General features: G+C 50.0%; 1 protein-coding gene across 1 annotated transcript in view; it reads right to left on the bottom strand.

Annotated features, from left to right (window-relative positions):
• The window catches only part of MRE11 (MRE11 double strand break repair nuclease), a 266838-nt gene that overhangs the window by 224609 nt on the left and 21655 nt on the right, over positions 1-20574 (bottom strand). Inside the window, exon 3 of the mRNA XM_088455727.1 lies at positions 1944-2076. Within this exon, the coding sequence (XP_088311853.1) occupies positions 1944-2076 (133 nt within the window). The remainder of the gene's footprint in view (positions 1-1943; positions 2077-20574) is intronic.

The following is a 20574-nucleotide window of genomic DNA, read 5'->3' as shown; positions in this document are numbered from 1 at the left end:
CTCTTCAAGTACAGTATTAGAAAGGTCAGCCTCACACATGGCAACAGCGGACACACTTGGGACTCTTTGGGATTTCTGATTTTTCCGAACACACAGTTGGTTCCAGTGTCTTACTCGTCTTAACAATTTAAATTTTTTTTTTGTACCTCTCCTACAAGCAGAAGGGCTTAAATTATCACTAGAACCATCAGTCATAAATACAGGCCAATGCCTTATCCTTTCCTTGCCACTTCGTGTAGTGAACGGCATATTGCCAATTTTCTGTTTCTCTAAAGCTGACTTCGCTTTAAATTTTTTTTGCTTTAACAGGGTAAAAGTTGATTTTTTTTAGCCTGACTTAAGCCCTGGTACATGGCCTTCATAGATGACGTTGACGGCCTTGCAACGTCATCATGACTGCTGCCGGCAGCTACAAGACTGCTCTCCGGTCATGTGACTGTCCTCCATACTCACTACGCACACAACCACACACAAAAAAAGGTGTTGGTTTTATTTTGATTATTTTGGCCAGCAGCCCCTCGACAGACAGGAGCACAGCACTCCTGCGCAGTTACGCCGATGACAGTGACAGCCAGGTGTAGCTAACACGCACACAAAAAAAGTTTTATTTATTTTTGGTCCAGCAGCCCCTTGACAGACAGCAGCACAGCACCTACACCGATTGTGTTTATTTTTTTTTTTTAACACTGGGGTGGACCCCTGAAAAGAGCCAGCAGCCCCTTAACAGACAGCAGCACAGCACCCCTGCACTGATGACAATTGTGGCCAACAGTAATTTATTTTTATTTTTTTTTTCACACTGGGGTTGGGTGAAGAGCACCCCTGAAGGACAGAGCACCCCCTGGACAACACAGCACTACAGCCAGCCAGCCAGCCCCTATGAACAGGACAACGACAGCCAGACAGCCCCTATGGACACGACAACAGCCAGCCAGCCCCTCTATAGACAACAGCCAGCCCTTATGGACAACAGTAGCCAGCCCCTGTGCACAGCGTCAGCGTGCAATTAACAACAGCACAGCACAGCTCCCAGCTCCCTCCCTCTTCACTCTCCACAGCCGGAATGAAACATGGCGGCGAATCGCGGGACCTTCATAGAATCCAAAAGCCGCGAGAATCCAACAGCGTGACGATGACGTTTTGCCTCGTTTTCAGATCCGAGTCAGGCGGGAAAACCCGAGCAGACTCGGATCCCCGAAGTTCGGTTGGGTTCGGTTCTCAGGGAACGAACACGCTCATCTCTAATTTTTATGCAGTGAACAACCAACGGATGCACGTTCCCGCATGAACGATAACGATATATATGATCGTCCGTACATGCTGACCAACTTGCACAATATTGTAAACTTTGGTGGTACCTGATCGTACCGTGTGTATGCAGCTGCAATGTACAGCAGGGGATATCTTTACAATCTCATGGCTAATTGAAATGACCCCATAATCTATAACAATAAGAATAAAAAGAAAACACTCTACAAAAGCAGAATAGTGAAAATGACAAATACAGAACTGGAAGAAAAAGAAAGGAAAAGACAAAACTTTTACTAGAAATGAACAGTATTTCAGCTCATGGGCTATAATGTCTCTAAGGCCATACATAAATAAGAACCATCTTCTATCTGTGCCTTTAAGCTGCCATTGTCTTGTTGCCTCGTACACTTACAAAACAACTATTACCAGCGGCGGTGGCAGACTATCATATACAGGGGTGTATAATGAATAAGTAGATACAGCACGTTACTGTGCATTAAACCTGATTATATAGATAATGACGCTCAGCTATACAATAGCCATTTGTGCCCTATGAGCAATTAGACCCTACGTTTCCTTTGTTCCCGGGGTCTTCAGCATGATAATTACAAGAGATGGGAACAAGCACAATAGTGGCTGACACAGGTCTATTTCATGTGTGAGGCTATTACAGGGAATTAGGCCGCACTTACCTCGTGGGCCTTCGCCAGACTCAGGATCTCATTGAAAGTCACAAAACTATCATTTCCCCGCACCGCGTCTTTCTCCATATAGCCCAGGTGAATGTCGGTCGCCACTAGGATTTTGAATGTGTCCTCATCATCGCTGTATTGTAGCAGAGACAAAAGAGAAGATTGTTTAGGATGGAGCTTGTACTTCAAAGCGCTTCTATTTGTTTTAAATACAAATCACCAAGATTCTATTACATACAGTAATGTAGCACCCCAGAAAGGTTCACATAATATGCGTTCATATGAAATCACAGTAGCACGTGTGTAGTGTGGGTGACTCTTGGGGTCAATAACTGTTCCATTTGGCTCTTGGCCTCCACTCGCCGCCCACAGTGTGTTCCTATTAAGGCTGTCCTAATTGCAAAAAAAACAGAAAGGGGGGTGTCCCCCAGCACACTAAATTGTACCTGCAACAATATTTGAAAACTATATTGTAATAGAAATTCAGAGATGTGTTATCGGCTTCTCTGATAACTGGTGGTACCTACACTGCATGATAACAGTACCCACTCTGGGCCATGTAATTGTCTATTGCACTGCCTCATGGTAAAGGCACATACAGAAATACATCCAAACTGAGAGACAGTTTACCTGGGAGTCACCCCTGGGACCTCCAATTAGCACTACAAGAACCAACAAGCCCTCCAAATGCTGGTCCCATCTATGCCTCTCAAAACAGCAAACGTAACAAAGTGGAAGCTGCTCAAATCAATGTGACAATTCTCTACAGGTGCATGAAAGGGAGGGGGTGATATGAAACTAAAAAAAACAGAAAGGCGGGTGTCCCCCAGATATCCCCCAGCACACTAATTGTACCTGCAACAATACTGTTTTTTGTTTAGTATGACACCTCCCTTTCATGCACCTGAAGAGTATTGCCAAATTGGCATAGAGTGGGTACTAGTATCATGCTGTGTAGGGGGGAAGCAATCGGGAAGCCGACTGCCTATATACCGGCAGCCGGCTTCCCGACTGTCTTATCCCGGCAAGGGTGAAATGCCGGGCGTCTAGATGTAGACGCCCGCATTTCCCCGACGCCAGGAGACCGGCGCCCGGCATCACGATCGTAGTGAGGCCGGGCGCCGCGAGCGGGAGGGTTAGGTTTAGGGCTCCCGGGGGGGGACTGAGGGTTAGGCACCCCCCCGGGGGACTTAGGTTTAGGTAGCGGGGAAGGGGGTGGTTAGGGTTAGGCACTTAGAGGGGGAAGTTAGGTCTTAGAGGGGGAAGTTAGGTCAGGCACTCCTAAGGAGGGTTAGGGGGGTTAGGTTAGGTTAGTGGATACTTACCTATCCACGATCGGGATTTCCAGCGCTGTCGGGCTTCCGCTGCGTCGCACTCTGCTCCTGTCGGGCTGCCGCTAACGGGAATCGAACCGCCGGCCATGCGGCCAGTGGTATTTCATACCCATTCCGTGTAGGGACCACCAGTTATCAGAGAAGCCGTGAAGTTGGCCTGGTGGATCACCATGTATATGCAAATGCATGCAACAAATATCTCTGAATTTCTATTACCATAGTATTGTTGCAGGCACAATTTAGTGTGCTGAAGGACATCTGGGACCCCCCTCCCCCTTTCTGTTTTTTGGTTTAGTATGATCCCTCCCTTTCATGCACCTGGAGAGTATTGCCAAATTGATTTGAGCAGCTTCCACTTTGTTATGTTTGCTGTCCTAGTTGCAGTAAGGTGGATCCTATAGAACCTAGAGCTTGGCAGAAAGGATTAGAGTCAATCTCATTCCAATACTTTCCTTCTCATTATCCCTATAATTGTGTCAGATCTTGTTTAAATTTACCCATTGCTGAGAATTACGATGGATTAATTTAGTGTCTAACCCCCGACAATGAGTATTGGTTGAGATATCTGACCCCTTATAGGTTGAATTAACAAGGTTCCGAGTATTTTCTGTGATCAATATTCATCTTCTACTCACCACTGTGTCCCTAGTCTCTGAGAGAACATTCTGTAACCAATTAGACCGTTGGAATGTTCTTAGCAGCACAGAGTATTTTAGTAGAGAAGTGTGATGATTTTGTTAAGAGGCTGCAGTGTTCTCCCCACACTATGGCCCTCATTCAGAGGCGCTCGCAAGAAGCAAGCGCTCGTTCTGAATGAGGGCGGTTGCTTTTTTTTTTTTAGTGCGGCCTCCTGGTCGCTAGCTAAGCTGTGGGTTACCACCCACAGCTTCAGCGACCGCCCAGGGTGATGGTCGCGATGGTCAAGACCATCGCGACCATCGGGAATTGCGACGAGACCCTAAGGTTGGGTCTCGGTAACCGCAAACCCCAGGGAGCTTCCTGCTCTGATCGAGCAGGAAGCTCCCCACTGACATGACTGATGTCAGTGCGGCTGCCCACAAAACGGCAGGCGTTCCGTCAGGTTGTTTGTGTAGCCACCCCCCGCCCCGCCTACAACATTGACAGCCGCCCCTTTTGTAGTGAGCCTCGGAGCGAGAGAATTTCTCTCTCGCTCCGGGGCTTGCGCACGCGCAGTGCGGCCGCTGCGCGTGCGCAGAGCCTTAACATCGACCCGGTTGCGAGCGCTCAGCACTTGCGACCGGGTCTGAATGAGACCCTATATTTCTAGGGTGGTCAGGGAAAATTTCCATGCCGCCCGGCACTGTGATGCATCCGAAAGTCACACTGAACTGACGTTTCATATAGACATATCGGCCGCGTCGCAGTGCAGCTCTCTGCTCTGAGCCACCCCTGCAGGAATAAGGATACCGGCCACCCCTCCACCTCGCACATCCTGTCGAAGCCATCTCTGCCGGAAGGAGGATGCTGGCCGCCCCCTCCACCTCGATCCCAGCACACCCTGCACTGGAGGCAAGCATTGCAGCCTCACAGCCTCCCCCTTTCCTACCCGGGAGAGATTTAAAGATGTCAGCATCGTATTGTTCAATATCATTCCATCCATGTCAATTACAAATTACTCACTAAAATTCTGGCGGAACGTATGAAATCACTCTTACCCGACATCATACATAAAGATCAGATTGGTTTCAGATGGGGCCGGCACTCCACATGTAATATCCGCATAGTCCTTACAGCCGCTCAGTGGTTGGAGACTTCCAAGGACACCAACCCACATGTCCTCTTGGCGTTACATAAGGTATGTGCAATAAGCTGCCCCCCCAGCTGTAGAACTACACATCCCAGCATGCCATGGCACAGTTTTGCTATTTGGCCATGCTGGATTGTGTAGTTCAGAAGCAGCTGGAGGGCTGCTTATTGCCCCATCCCTGCGTTAGACGCTGAAAAGGCTTCCGACCTAGGCCCTGATTCAGACCCACTCGCGAGCGGCTGTCCGCTCGCAAGTGGGTCGATGGTCTGCACTGCGCATGCGCACGACGGAGGGAGCTCCGTCGTGCGCATGCGCGAGACGCGACAAGCGAAGGACTTTCCTTCGCTCGTAGTGTCTGATCAAAGGGGGCGTGCTGTCGATGTTGATCGAGGGAACGCCTACCGTTAGAAGCCGGCCCCACTGACATCACTAGTGATGTCAGTGGGAGTGATTTTGGCTCTGATAGAGTTTCTCAACCGCAGGCTTCTGCTCGCAGTGGCGATGGTCGCGATGGTCAAGACCATCGCGACCATCATCCTGCACGCTTGTATATGCTGTGGGTGGTGACCCACAGCTATACGAGCGTCCAGGAGGACGCTCCATATTTATGGAGGTGGGCCCTGATTCAGAGCGAGCGCTCTGGTCAGAGCGTCCGGCTCTGAATCAGGGCCCTAGTCACTTGGGACTATTTGTATCTTTCTCTCGCTTTGGCTTTTCCGATGAATTTAAAGCCATGTTGCAATCGCTGTATACTTCTTCCAGATCCCACATGTTATGCGACAGTTATCTTTCAGACCCAATTTGTATTCGTAAAGGAATGCGCCAGGGGAGCCCATTCACTTATATTTTATTTGGAATGGCTATTAAATCGTTGGCAATAGCTTCAAGTTCAAGTGCCTCACTCCGAGGTATTAAAATTCACTCTGAGGCGGTAGAGTCGGCTTTATTCGCTGACTATATGCGGCTTCTTATTTCAGATCCACTCATAGCAATCCCTGAGATAATTCGTACCATATCCTTATTTGAAGCCTTCTCTGGGTATAAGGTAAGTTCAGAGAAGTCAGAGATATTACCTTTAGCAAGGTCATCGGTGTCACAGTCCTTTTCACTAGCGTTTTCCAAATTTAAAGTCTCCTCTAAAATATTTAGAGACATTTATTCCATCTAAGCTAGACTTATACAAATCCAATCTTTCTCCTGTTCTTTGTTCCATTTCTAAACATTTGGTGAGTTGAACTCATCTCCCCGTATCTCTGTACTATACAGAGTCATATTCCCAAAATTATTTTACACCATCCAGATGCTTTCTATAAGATTAACCAATGCTGATGTGGCCTACTAGTCATCCCGCTAGGCTGTTTTAGCAGAGTGCCGCGCCCTGCCCGATTTTAAAATGTGCACTGCTGAAACAGCCTGCCGTCTCCACCCACTGGCCGCAGTGTCCCGCTGGGTGAGATACTGCGGTGAGCACTCAACACCAGTGAAGAGATGCACGGTATCTGTTCTCAGTGATGGGAGAGCTTGGGGGCAGCCCAGCATGTCTGTAAGTGCTGGGTGCACCTTTTCGGGTGCCCTGTTTAAGGACCGGCGCCCTGCCCAGCGTCAGACTTAGAATTAACTGTACCACTGTACCAGAATTTTTTCAAAGTTTCTGTGGTTGCGGAAGAAAGCTCGTATCTCAATGTCTAAATTAGATTTACAGAGAAGTAGTGGTGGTCTGGCGATCTTGAATGTGCGATTATTCACACACTGTTTTTTTATATTATACCTCAGATTGGTTGTTCTCTTGTTCTGTGTATACTAATGTACCCTTAAAGGAAGGTTTCCCTTTATCAGGGCCGAAACTAGGATATCTGTCACCCGGTGCAAGGCAGCAATTTTGTGCCCTCTCCCTTCCCGTACCTGGATTTTGCCCTTGCTCCTCCATAAGGCAGTGCACTAGTCAAACATCCCTGGTATACTGACTTACATTATTCCACACACAATAATGTCCATTACACATTATGCCACACACTGTAATGCCTATTACCAAAGTGCCACTTACATATTTGCCCGACACCATTGTATGCCCCACAGTAAGACTTCTAATTACTTTAAAATTACCTGCTCGTTGCCAGGGGGTTTCATGCTTGTTGCCAGGGGGTTTCATGCTTGTTGCCAGAGGGATTCATGCTTCTTGCCAGGGGATTTCATGCTCGTTGCCAGGGGGTTTCATGCTCGTTGCCAGGGGGTTTCATGCTCGTTGCCAGGGGGTTTCATGCTCGTTGCCAGGGGGTTTCATGGGAGAAGACGCAGCTTTCAGTATCTTCTCCCGGCATTTGCACTGGTCTAACAGACACTAGAGGTCCAGTAAGGACCACTAGCATCTGTCTCCTCCTTGGCGATGGCCATTTTTGGATGGCTATTTTCTGACTCTCCAGCCCCCAAGCCACCGTGAGTCATCCCTTTTTCACCCACTGCATTCAGCCACCCGGTGCACATGCACCTCTAGCCCCCCCCCCTAGTTGCGGCCCTGCCTTTATACACTGAATGCTTTGTTACATACTCCTCAAAGATCTCCTGACGAGGAGTTAAAATCTAACTCATTGTTCATAGATACCCATCTCCTTGGGATAGAATACACAAAATTCTCTCTAGTGATCACACATAATCCAAATATATCACATTTTGTAGAAATCCCTGTTTTCCCCCTGCCTTGGAAACAGGAGCATATTTATAATGGGTACTGGGTGTGCGGTGCACATGGGCCTCTGGGTCCAGGGGGGGGCCCACACCGCAGACCCTGCACCCATAAAACTTACCTCTCCAGAGTCCCACGTCAGCTCCGGTGTCTGCACCTGTAAAAAAAACGGCTGGAAAATGGCCACCACAGCCATTTTCCCGTGGTTTGCGCATGCACAGTACAGGGCCGCCACATTTCCCAGGTGACCTGCGCATGCGCTATAGACTTTGGGCACACTCTAGTGCCCAGAGTCTGTAAGTGCTGCTCAGTGTGCAGCCGGCCGCTGGACGGAGAGGAGGGGGCCCGTGATGGAGACTGCACACGGGCCCCCTCCTCTCTAGAAACACCCCTGCTTGGAAAATACATTGTTCTCAGGAAGGAAGAAGAAGGGGATAGTGGCCACTAAAGATGTCTTCAATCTGGGAATTATTCTTTTCCCTTTTCAGGCTTTGAAAGACAAATATATAGTTTGGGTTGGGTACGGGATGCTGGCGCTTAGGATCCCGGCGGACGGAATCCCGGCGCCGGCATCCTGACAGGGTAACAATACCAAAATCAAGCGGTTAGTACCCTAACCCAACCCCTCCCTCTAAACCTAAACCTTCCTCCCCGCAGCCTAAACTTAATCCACCCCCCCAGTGCCTATACCTAACTCCCACAGCCTAAACCTAATCCACCCCCCCAGTGCCTATACCTAACTCCCACAGCCTAAACCTAATCCACCCCCCCAGTGCCTATACCTAACTCCCACACCCTAAACCTAACCTCCCCCCCCTAGTGCCAAACCCCAACCCCTAAACCTAACCCTCCCCCAAACCCCACTACTTACCGTAGGGATGCCAGCGCTGGGATTCTGGTATTTCAGCCCGGCACTTTCCCCCGCCGACCCCTGCTGTGGAACGCTGGCCTCTGAAGTGATCGGAGGCTAAAGAAGCCTCCGATCGCTTCAGAAGCAAGCGTTCCCAGTGATGCACTGCGCGGGTGACATCAAGACGTCACCCGCGATTTGAGGAGCTTGCCCCGCGCGCCTGCTGGATCTAGTTAAATCCAGTCAGCGCGAGGCGACAGGAGTGGGAGCGTGAGCGGCCAGCAAGTAAAGGTAAGTTCTGGGCTGGGACCAGGGCCAGGAAGGGTCTGGGGGCACTGCATAAGGGACACTATTTAAACCTGGGTGGTACTGCATAAGAGGCCAGTCTGAGGGCACTGCATAAGGGGCCACTCTGGGGGCACTATTTAAGCCTGGGGGCACAACATAAGGGACCAATCTGGGGGCACTACTTCAGCCTGGGGGCACTGCATAAGGGCAAAGCTAAACTACAGGGGGCAATATAGGGGGCACTGTAGATAGGGCACAAATACAGGGGGCACTGCATAATGCGCACTTTTAACTGAGAGGCAGTGGGGGAGCAGCCTGAGACCTGTCGGGCTGGATTGCTAAGGGAGATACCCCTTTTCCCGGCGCGCGCATAATTGCGAAGGCCCCCACCCGGCCACTTTTTGATGCCACCCGGCTGGAAAAAAATTCTGGGGAGAACACTGGGTCATCTTTTCCACGTCACCCAGCAGGTGCACTCATTGCTCACTGACACATTTTAAAAGATTCACAGGTGGAGCTAATTATCTCACTTGTGATTCTGTGAGGAGACCTGGAAAACATGCACTGTTTGGGGTCCTGAGGACCGAGTTTGAGAACCTGTGGTCTAGAGCATATATAGCTCAAGGGCAACGTATGCATATGGTACTGGAGCAATCTGCCCAATGCCCAAAGTGTGGTGCACAAAAAGTACTTCATTTCCTGAACTCTTTCATTCACCCCCGTCTACACATGGACCGTGCTAGCTTTATTGTGCGATGATTTTAACAATGGTAGCATTCCTGCTACACTGTTTTAGTAGGTGCGTCCCCACCCGCGGGCCGCAGTTTCCCACGGGTGGGGAAAACTGCTGTGTAGCGACCACCGCCGGTGAATAGATGACGGGCGTACAGAGAAGGCGGAGCTTGGGGGCAGCCCAGCATGGCTGTAAGTTCCGGGCATGTCCCCAAGAGTGATGAGAAGGGGGTGCGCCTTAAAGGCACGCCCCCTTTTCTTGTGGCCAAGCCCCCTTTACGGGCGAGTGCGCTGGATTGCCATTTCTCTAGGTCCGACGCCGAAACTAGAGTGAACACTAAATTGGCATTTATTGGCATCTTCCAAACACCTGATGCTGTCTTTAACAGTTGCAGTTACTGTAGTCAAATAAGTAATTCTGATGAGTTGGACGTAGTCTTCACTCTAGCACCCTGCACCTGTCACAACCCGTGCAGTTCCTCTTTCCTGCCTGGGGTGACGCTCTCTGCCCTGGTGCTTCTAAAGCACACAATGTTCTGTATATCAGAAGTTTGTTTCATCTGCTGAGTGTGCTAGAAGCACCAGAGCAGAGCGCGACACCCTAGACAGGAAAGAGGAACTGCACAGGTTCTGACAGGTGCAGGGTGCTAGAATGAACACTATGGGCGTCTTATTGTCTATTTTCTTTTGAAAATTTCAATAAATAAATTTTGAGGAACAAAAAAAATTGACAGTAAAGCTGTGTACACACGGGATGACTTTTGTCAACGATATGAACGATATCGTTTATCGTTAGATCGTTGTCTTTTTTGCACTGAACGACCAACGATGCGTGTTCCCGTGTGGACGATAACGATATCTGAGGTCGACCGTCCAGACTGGTCAACTTGCTCGATATCTATGAATCTTTCAGTATTTAAATACTGTCAGAAAATCGTTCGTCGTTCATAAAATCGTTCATGTTCAATGATGAAATTGTTCAACGAAATCGTTCAATATTAAATAGAAAAAAAATCGCTCAACGATATCGATGACCAAGCAAGTCGTCTAGTGTGTAGTGTGTGGACGCAGCATTAGAAGCTGATTGGTTGCTATGGCCAACTTCCCTTTGTTTCTCTAGAGGGTTTGATACTACGTTGAGATACAGAATGGTCAATTTAACCAGAATGGTTAATCAATACACTGTGTGCATGCTCACCACATTGGTGGAATTGTGTCAAGTGTACCATGTTAAACCAAACTCTGCAATCACTAGCAGAACCTGCTCTGTACTTTAGTCAGTATAACTGGATCACACATGTGATTCCATATTGCTCACTGATCTGGTTATCCACCAGCCATGCCAAGCAGCCAGACTGGGGAGGGGGGTTATAGCAGTGGCGTAACTAGGGCAGGGCGAGCGGGGTGCTTGCCCTGGGCGCCGTGGGGGGGCGCCGCCGGCCACGGTCCGGCCCGCCCTAGTTAGCCACCAATGAGTGCGGTCAGCGCTACACATTTACACAGGACCGGCACTAGGCTTCCAGCGCCGGTCCTGTGCTGCACACCTGAGCCCGTTCCCTCCCCCTGAGTGCTTGCCCAATAGCGCCAGGAGGCGGGCTCAGGCTGTGCATAACACACGCATCGCCGCCAGCGCTGGCGGCTATGCGTGTGTTAAACAGCAGCCAATGAGAGTCAGATAGACTCTCATTGACTGCTGCAGCACCCACTGCAAGAGCCGGACTTCCGTCCGGCTCCTGCAGTGGGTAATGGGACAGACGTCATGACGTCTGTCTCATTATGCTGAGCGCGCCAGCCCGGGAGGACTGGCGGACGGCGGCGGGAGCGGCGGCGCGGACTGGTGGAGCAGCAGCGTAGATTCAGGTAAGTATGTTTTTATATATATATTTTTACAGGGGGCACTAGATAGGGAGGATCACTACTGGGTGCCTGCATAAGGGGGACCACTACTGGGAAACCTGCATGGGGGGGACTACTGCTGGGGGCACTATATAATGGGCACTGCATAAGGGGGGGACTACTACTAGGGATAGTGTTCCCGCTAGGCTGTTTTAGCGGGGCGCGGCGCCCTGCCCTCCTTCTGGAGGGCAAAAAGCACCCTGCCCTCCAGGAGGAGGGCAAAAAGCGCCCTGCCCTAACAGCCTGCGGGAGCCGTTCTCACCCGCGGGACGCAGTGTCCCGCGGGTGGACAAACATGCGGTGACCCGGTCACCGCCGGGGAATAGACGCCCGGCGTCTATTCTCCCTTTCTGCAGCGCTTGGGGGGCTGCCCGGCATGTCCGTAAGCGCCGGGCACGCCCCCAAGTATGACGAAAAGGGGGACGCGTCTTATAGGCACGCCCCCTTTTCGTAACCACGCCCCCTTTTCGGGCGCGCACACAACATTGCCCTCTCTAGCTCCGGCGCCCTGCCTGCCGCCGGAGCTAGAGGGAACACTACACTATGTATAGGGCACTGCATTTGGGGGGACCACTACTGGGGGCACTGAGTAAGGGGAACTAATTGGGGGCTGTATAAGGGGGACCACTACTGGGGATACTGTATAAGGGGCACTACTATGGGCATGCATAAGAGGGACCACAACTGCATACTGGGGGTACTGTATAAGGGGTACTACTGGGGTTAAGGTGCATATGGATAGGAATGTTCAGCGTGAAAAGAAAGGGGTGTGTCATGTAGACACGCCCCATTTTTAAGTGACCACGCCCATTTTTTTTCGGCACGTGCACACATATCGGAATGTTAGGGGGGAGGCTCCCTTTTCAAATTTGCCCTGGGCTCCAAATACCCTAGTTACGCCACTGGGTTATAGTCTAACATAAAAACAACATATGACTATGTGTGGGCATTATAAAACATAATGGAATATAATATGATTCAAATAAGCATCTCGGTTTCTGGACTCAAGGGTACTCAGTGGAAGTAGGGGTGACTCACAGGACAGCCATGTAAACGTCACGCTCAGCAGTGCCATCTTTAGTAATAGAGGTACTTATATGCACTAAGATAGCCTTTAAAACTCTCCCTGTGTTCATTTTCCTAAAGAGGTAATTACGCAATCAAACACTCCTAGGGGTATTCAATATGGAGCGAAAACGCTGTTTCTGCAAGGTTTTCGCTCGGATGACGCCATTTTCGCCACTTTTACACCGTATTCAATTTGAAAACTTTTTGCCAGTGCGAAAAGTATATTGCAATCGACCCTGCAAAAAAGTATCACCAAGAAATGGGTGGCGAAAAAAAGTGCAGAATTGGGGTTTTGGGTTGCAACATTTCGGAAACCACCCTGCAACCTTCAGACAGTCCCCCAAAGGTAAACTGTGTCAAAAAAATGTTTAAAAATACCTCAGAGGACCCCAAAAGAAGCACTTTCATTTTGGGGGCGAAAAAAATAATTGGGGGTACAAAGTTAAAAACTAGCGAACTACAATCTAGGGGGGTCCCCAAGTATGCCCCAGGTGTTTTTTTTCATTGCAGGTGTTTGCGGCAGGTGGATTTTTCAAGTTTTTTAAAACTTCACTTTTGCAACTTTTAAATATGCTCAGCCCCATTTTCAAGTACCACAAATTTGCTGGGACTAATTATTTTCTGCAAAAAAAACTTCTAAATACTATTCTTCACCACCTTCCCAAATCCCCAAAATAGCAGCTATTGAGCCTGTTTAAAGTCCCCAAAAACCTTCAGTCGGGCTAATCGGGGGTATCCAGAGTGATCCCCCATGTCAGAGCATCTTTTTGGGGGTGAGGGTCATTTCCCCAAAAATCAGCAAAGTTTTCGCAGATTTCACATTCACCGGGTGCCATTTTCACAGATTTCATATTGAATATGGGTATAATCGGGGGCGCGCCCGATACTTTTTTACCGCCAAAAGCTCCGATGTGCGGCGAAAACTTCGACACGCATAGACGGCGACGTTTTCGTTTCATATTGAATACCCCTGTCCGTCTGGCAGTATGCAAATTTAGACTCTTGACTTGTTATCCATTTTATTTTATATTGCACCTGTAGAGTCACTTCGCTTTACAGTAAAATCTAAAAATACTATTTAACAAAGTTTAAAGAGCAAATCCAGTCCGACATCAATATAAATCTATATAGCAAAGGCTGTGTATTACTGAGCCGAAAACTATACATCTCAGTTCTCCTCGTTACCCCTCTGCAGCAAGTTTAGATGGTAAAAGGAAGATGCATCTCTATCGACACAGTGTGACTGACAGGCTTGCAGACTTGTGCTATACAGATGCACTTTCTATATTGATAGGTTCCCAACACATGATACGACAGCAGCTTAACGGACTGAAGCCTCCGCTACCACCTGTATGAGATCCCATTGTAACACTGTCCCAAAAATCAAAAGCAGGCATCAGCTGTCGGTAATGGAAGCAAATCATTTTTAAACAGAGGTGCAAGGGAATATCAGGCTAGCACTGATCTATGACACCTCCATGACAATAGGCAAAAAATGTAAAGTTGTGTTACTCAGTGTCACTATTTCCATGCAGCATCAGTAATACTACTTTCTATGTAAAAGTAATTATATTATAACCGAAAGTTGGCCTCGTTCCAGTAAAAGGAATACAAAAAGCTGTCAACATGGCAATTTCCTAGTATTTTAGACTTTCCTGCGAAAAAGATGCTCAGCGCAAGCCGAGTCGCATGAGACCTAGTGTGACGAGCCGGTCTGTTTTCGCGCGACTGCAGCAATAGTGTATAGGGACGCATCTGTAGGTCTCTATCAAGGCGTCTGTGCCGCTGATGTAGACAGCCCTTACATACCCGCATTACAAGGAGCATCTCTGCCCCTTCTCATAATTAAAGGTCAGAACCGGAAGTGACACATGCGTTCCAACTGATCCTTCCAGATATTCAAAGCAACAAATCACATATTAGATCAAATCTCATGGGAATAAGTCATGTGATGGGCTTGTCGGAACTGCTAAGAAGCTGGCAGCTAGGGCGAGTTTACAACAACTTTACAAAGAACAAACTACGGCCCTGATTCAGAGCCGGAAGCTCTGACCAGAGCACTCGCTCTGAATCAGGGCCCACCTCCATAATTATGGAGCGTCCTCCTGGACGCTCGTATAGCTGTGGGTCACCACCCACAGCCTATACGAGCGTGCAGGTTGATGGTCGCGATGGTCTTGACCATCGCCACTGCGAGCCGGAGCCTGCGGTTGAGTTTCTCAACCGCAAGGCCCGGAGTGATTTTGGCTCTATCAGAGCCAAAATCACTCCCACTGACATCACTAGTGATGTCAGTGGGCCGGCTGGGAGGCACGCCCCCGGCACGCCCACCAAAGGGGGCGTGCTGTCAATCAACATCGACAGCACGCCCCCTTTGATCAGACACAACGATCAAAGGGGGCTCCCTCCGTCGTTACGCATGCTCAGTGCACACCATCGACCCACTTGCGAGCGGACAGCCGCTCGCGAGTGGGTCTGAATCAGGCCCTATGACTACAAGACAACTGTTTGGGTAAAAAACAATATCAAGAATATGAACTTTGTATGTTTGTGCGAAAAAGAAATAACGGAGAATGAAAAGTTGCTACACAACCGAAATGAAGACGCAAGATGAGTACATTTCATGCTTTCATACCAGGAACACGGAATAGCTTAATAATGGAGAGGTTTTCTACCGACACATCCAGTGAAGTGAAGGAAACATATACTCCAGATGAAACATTGTCTTTGGAAGATATAATAAAAGGTTTTGTGACTTGCGTCTATAATGATGTTTGGTGGTTAGGTTGTGTCATGAATACGAGTGCAACTTCGGCCAGACATCTTTAAACATTCCAAGAGAACAAGTTATCACTAAGATTGAGCCTTGGACTGCAACTGGACGCACCTACACACTACCTGCTGTGGACACCCATACACAGAGAAGGCATTGCTGAGAGGAGGCACTGGGGCAGATGTATTCACCGCTGAAGCGGCTTCAACCCCATGTATGACTGGGGGCTATGCTCCCCTGTCATTATCGGCGATGCTATCTACAAGATAGCAGCGTCGATAGGCAGGGCTATCTATGGACGTTCAGTGCGCCTGACCGTACCACCAGCTGCAGTCTGGCGAAGCCTTATCCCTACTACTGCGGGAGCTGCCGGCTCCAGGGCTGCACGCAGGATCTCGCGATACTTGCGAGATCCCGCACATGCTCGGGACTGAGACACAGCGCATCAGCACTAGGAGGATGAGCTGCGGTCTCTAGCAGGAAGCGCCAGAGGGGGGGGGGTTATTACTCCCCCGCTCTGGCCGATGAGATGTTTATATACCTCATCGTTAGTGCTACCTGCTTCGCCTCTGTAAAGAGGTGAGCAGGAAGCGTTAGAGCGGCACGTTAAGTGCCGCTTTAATACATCTCCCCCACTGACTTGTAAGTTTTCCTCAGAATTGTATACAGCATTATACATCATTCTATGGTACAGAAATCTCATAATCACGTGTTAAGGTATTTCACTGAATGTAATATGCATAATTTTCTGAATTTATTTTTACTCCTCTTCCCAAAATGAAATTTATACCAAAGAGAGATTGTATTTAACTGTATAACATACATTATGTACAGAAAAAAGTTAAACATTTTTTTCTTTTTTATATATTCAAGGTCAAAGGTCATATCATGTGACCTTGAAATGTAGAAGTCAATATTTAAATATAAAACAATTTTTTATGAAAACTATGGTCCCTTAAGATGGGTACACACTTGCCGATATATTGGCCGATCAATTGATCGGCCAATATATCTGCTGCCCGTCGGCCAGTGTGTACCCGTCTGCTGACGGATCGGCAGTCGCACTACACGGTGCATCGCACCGTGTATGTATGGCCAGCATAAGACTATTCACTTGGCTTCCTGGGAGGCCATCCGGAGACTGCCTGGACTTTCTTGTGATACACGTCTGCGTAGTCTAACTCTGCTAGGAGGCACTTACACTCTGTATAGCGCCTGCTTCGTGCTAATCTTTTATGCTCTACAGAGTTTTGCATATTCTATGTTTTGTAAGCGATTCTTTTTGCATTAAAAATGTTATTAGTAAAGACGCTAGATGCATTTTTTCCCCTCCTCTCTCCCATGCGCTGCTGAAATGCATTTGTTTGAGAATTTGGGGTTAGCAGTGTTCTGCACGGGGGGTGTGGCTAGCAGCAGGGGGGGGGTTAGGTAGCGCCACCTCAATCTCCCTCCCCTCTACGTTTATATTAAGCATGTACCACCTGTGAATGTCTATTTAAAAAAAAAAAAGTTAAAACCCCCCCCCCCCCCCCCCGGAAACTGGTTTATTAATCTCTACTATAATTAGCGTTCCCGCTAGGCTGTTTTAGCGGGGCAAAAAGCGCCCTGCCCTCACCGCCCCGCTAAGACAGTCTGCGGGTGCCGTCTTCACCCGTGGGTCGCAGTGTCCCGCGGGTGGGGAAATGTGCGGTGACCCGGTCACCGCCGGTGAATAGACGCTGGGCGCATGCGCCCGGCATCTATTCTACCTGTTAGCAGCGCTTTGGGGCTGCCCGGCGTGTCCGTAAGTGCCGGGCAAGTCCACAAGAGTGACGAAAAAGGGACGCGTCTTGTAGACATGCCTGGTTTTCAATGATCACGCCCCCTTCTCAGGTGTGCTTCAGCGCGTGCGGAAGTGTCCTCTCTAGCTCCGGCGCCCTGCCTGCAGCCAGAGCTAGAGTGAACCCTATATAATCACATACATGAGAAAAGCTGGATCCATACTAAATATAATATGAGATAAGGTAAGAACTAACTGAGCCAAGGCACCTCAGTTAGTTAGTTATCAAGCCATAGGCCGGAGGAGGAGAAGGAATAGAGAGAAAAAAGATTTGGACACATACAAGAATCACATTCTCACCAGAGGGAGACGGAAAACCGGTGACCAGAGCAAAGCCCATCTGCAGCACAGGTGCGACAGGGCGGGAGTCCTGTGGAACCCTATGGACTTCGTAGAAATAGAGGTAACAATGGTAAGTTCTTACCATATCTCATATTTTCTACTTCAGGGTCCATAGGGTAGCCACAGGATACCTTGGGGATGTCCCAAAGCAGTGTCCTTCAAGGGTGGGGACGCTCCTGTGCAGAAAGGAGAATCCGCCGCCCGAAGGAAGCATCCTGAGAGGCGAAGGTGTCAAACCTGTAATACCTCACGAAGGTATGGACAGAGGACCACGTAGCAGCCTTGCAGATCTGAACTGCCGAGGCACCACGTCGAGCTGCCCACGAAGGACCCACAGACCTAGTGGAATGAGCCTTCAGAGAAGGAGGAACCGGTAGGCCTTCATGAAGATAAGCTTCAGAAATAGCCATACGGATCCAGGCTGCCAAAGTTTGCATTGAAGCAGGCCAACCCTTTTTACGGAAGCCATAGAGGACAAACAAAGCGTCCGACTTCCTAAACGAAGAAGTGCGGTCAACATAAGTCCTTAAGGCCCGCACAACATCCAAAGAGGCCTCACCCACGGAAAGACCCGGTGAGTTAAAGGCCGGAACAACGATTTCCTCGTTAACATGAAACTGGGAAACAACTTTGGGAAGAAACTCGGGCAGAGTGCGGAGCACTGCCCTGTTCCCATGAAAAACCAAGAAAGGGGGTCTACAAAAAAGAGCCCCTAACTCAGAAACACGTCTGGCCGAAGCAATAGCCAGAAGGAAAACAGTCTTAGCTGTCAGCCATTTAAGATCCACTGAGCCCAGTGGTTCAAACGGCGGTCCTTGGAGAGCCCTCAGGACCACAGCCAGATCCCAAGGCGCCACAGGTGGAACAAAGGGCGGCTGAATGCGGAGAACACCTTGCATAAAGGTGCGCACATCCGGGATTGTAGCAATCCTACGGTGAAACCAGACAGACAGGGCCGAAACCTGTACCTTCAAAGAAGCAAGGCGAAGCCCATGATCTAGGCCGGCTTGCAGGAAGGCGAGAATCCGAGACAGACGAAACTCCCGCGGTGCATAACCTCTCGGCCGACACCACTGGAAGAACGTATGCCACACGCGATGGTATATCCTCGCGGAAGACGGTTTCCGAGCTCGCAACATGGTACGCACCACAGAGCTGGAAAACCCCCGGGACCTCGGCATGGCCGTCTCAACAGCCACGCCGTCAAAGACAGCCGAGTCAGGTCCGGGTGAAGACAAAGACCCTGAGACAGAAGGTCCGGTCGTAGCGGCAACCGCAGAGGACTGTCCACGGACAGACCCTGAAGGTCTGAGAACCAGTGCCGTCTGGGCCACGCGGGAGCTATCAACAGGAGCGTCCCTCCTTCCTGTTTGAATTTCCGGATTACCCGTGGAAGAAGGGAGACCGGAGGGAACAGGTATGCGAACAGGAACGCCCACCGGACGGACAGAGCATCCACCAGAGACGCCCCTTCGTCTCTTGTGCGAGACCCGTACACCGGCAACTTGTTGTTGTGCCGGGACGCCATGAGGTCGATCTCTGGAAGACCCCACCTGTCCACCAGCAGTTGAAAAACGTCCGGGTGCAGGGACCATTCCCCCGGATGAACGTCCTGGCGACTTACAAAGTCCGCCTCCCAATTTAGCACTCCCGGGATGAAGACCGCTGATATGGCCGGAAGATTGCGCTCCGCCCAAACCAGGATCCGAGAGACCTCTACGAGAGCCGCCTGACTGCGGGTTCCTCCTTGCCTGTTTATGTAGGCCACGGTGGTAGCGTTGTCCGACTGGACCTGCACCGGGTGACCCTGGAGAAACCGATGTGCCTGCTGGAGAGCATTGAAGACCACTCGGAGTTCCAAGATATTTATTGGAAGCTCTGCTTCTGTCGGCGTCCACCTGCCCTGGAACAAGTGTGGACCCGAAACTGCTCCCCAACCCCGAAGACTGGCGTCCGTTGTCAACAGGACCCAATTTGGAACCCAGAACGGACGTCCCTTGTTGAGGTGGGTCGTCTGTAACCACCACGCAAGGGACAGGCGAACCTCCGGGGTGAGCACAATCGTCTGGGACTTCAGAGACTGAGGCAGCCCGTTCCACTTGGACAGAATCAGGTGCTGCAGAGGTCTGGAATGAAACTGGGCGTATTCCACCATGTCGAACACCGACACCATGGAGCCCAGTAACCTCATCGCCGAGTGTAGGGACACCCGGCGGCTGTGCAGACAACTGCGCACCCTTGACTGTAAAGCAGAGATCTTGTCCTCCGTCACGAAGATCCTTTGCTGTCCCGAGTCCAATAAGGCTCCAAGATGCAGAATCCTCCGAGACGGGATTAGAGTGGACTTCTGCCAGTTGATTAGCCAGCCGTGCCGTTGCAGCAGTGCAATGGTCAGGTCCAAGTGGCGTAACAGGAGCTCTGGAGATCCTGCCACCAATAACAGGTCGTCCAAGTACGGCAACATGCGGACTCCCTGCAGCCGCAGAGAAGCCGCCATGACCGCCATCACCTTGGTGAAAACACGTGGTGCTGTCGCCAGGCCAAAAGGTAACGCCCGAAACTGGAAGTGGTCGCTGTGGATTGCAAACCTGAGGAACTGTTGATGGTGCAAAAGAATAGGGACATGCAGGTAAGCGTCCTGTATGTCCAATGACACCATGTAGTCCCCAGGTTCCAGCGCCAGAATGATGGACCGTAGGGTCTCCATCCGAAACTTCGGAACCCGCAAAGACTTGTTGAGTGCTTTCAGGTTGAGAATCGGATGATACGACCCATTCGGTTTCTGTACCAAAAAAAGATTTGAATAGAAACCCTGGCCCCTCTGGGAGAATGGAACAGGCACTATAACTCCAGCCTGGAGCATAGTGTGCAATACCTTCCGCAGCTCCGTAGCCTTGTTCTGGTCTGATGGTAGACCCGTGGTGAAGAATCGAGCCGGGGGTCTGTGCAGGAAGGAGAGGGCGTATCCGTGGGAAACCACCTCCAGAACCCAAGTGTCTGTCGTAGTGGCCGACCAACACTGGGCGAACTGCAGCAGGCGGCCTCCCACCCTGGGATCCCCCAAAGGGAGGCCCGGACCGT

Source organism: Taudactylus pleione, unplaced genomic scaffold (genome assembly GCF_031769625.1).
Source record: "Taudactylus pleione unplaced genomic scaffold, aTauple2 ptg000667l, whole genome shotgun sequence".
Lineage (NCBI taxonomy): Eukaryota > Metazoa > Chordata > Amphibia > Anura > Myobatrachidae > Taudactylus > Taudactylus pleione.
This window is presented reverse-complemented; position numbering and strand designations above follow the sequence as displayed.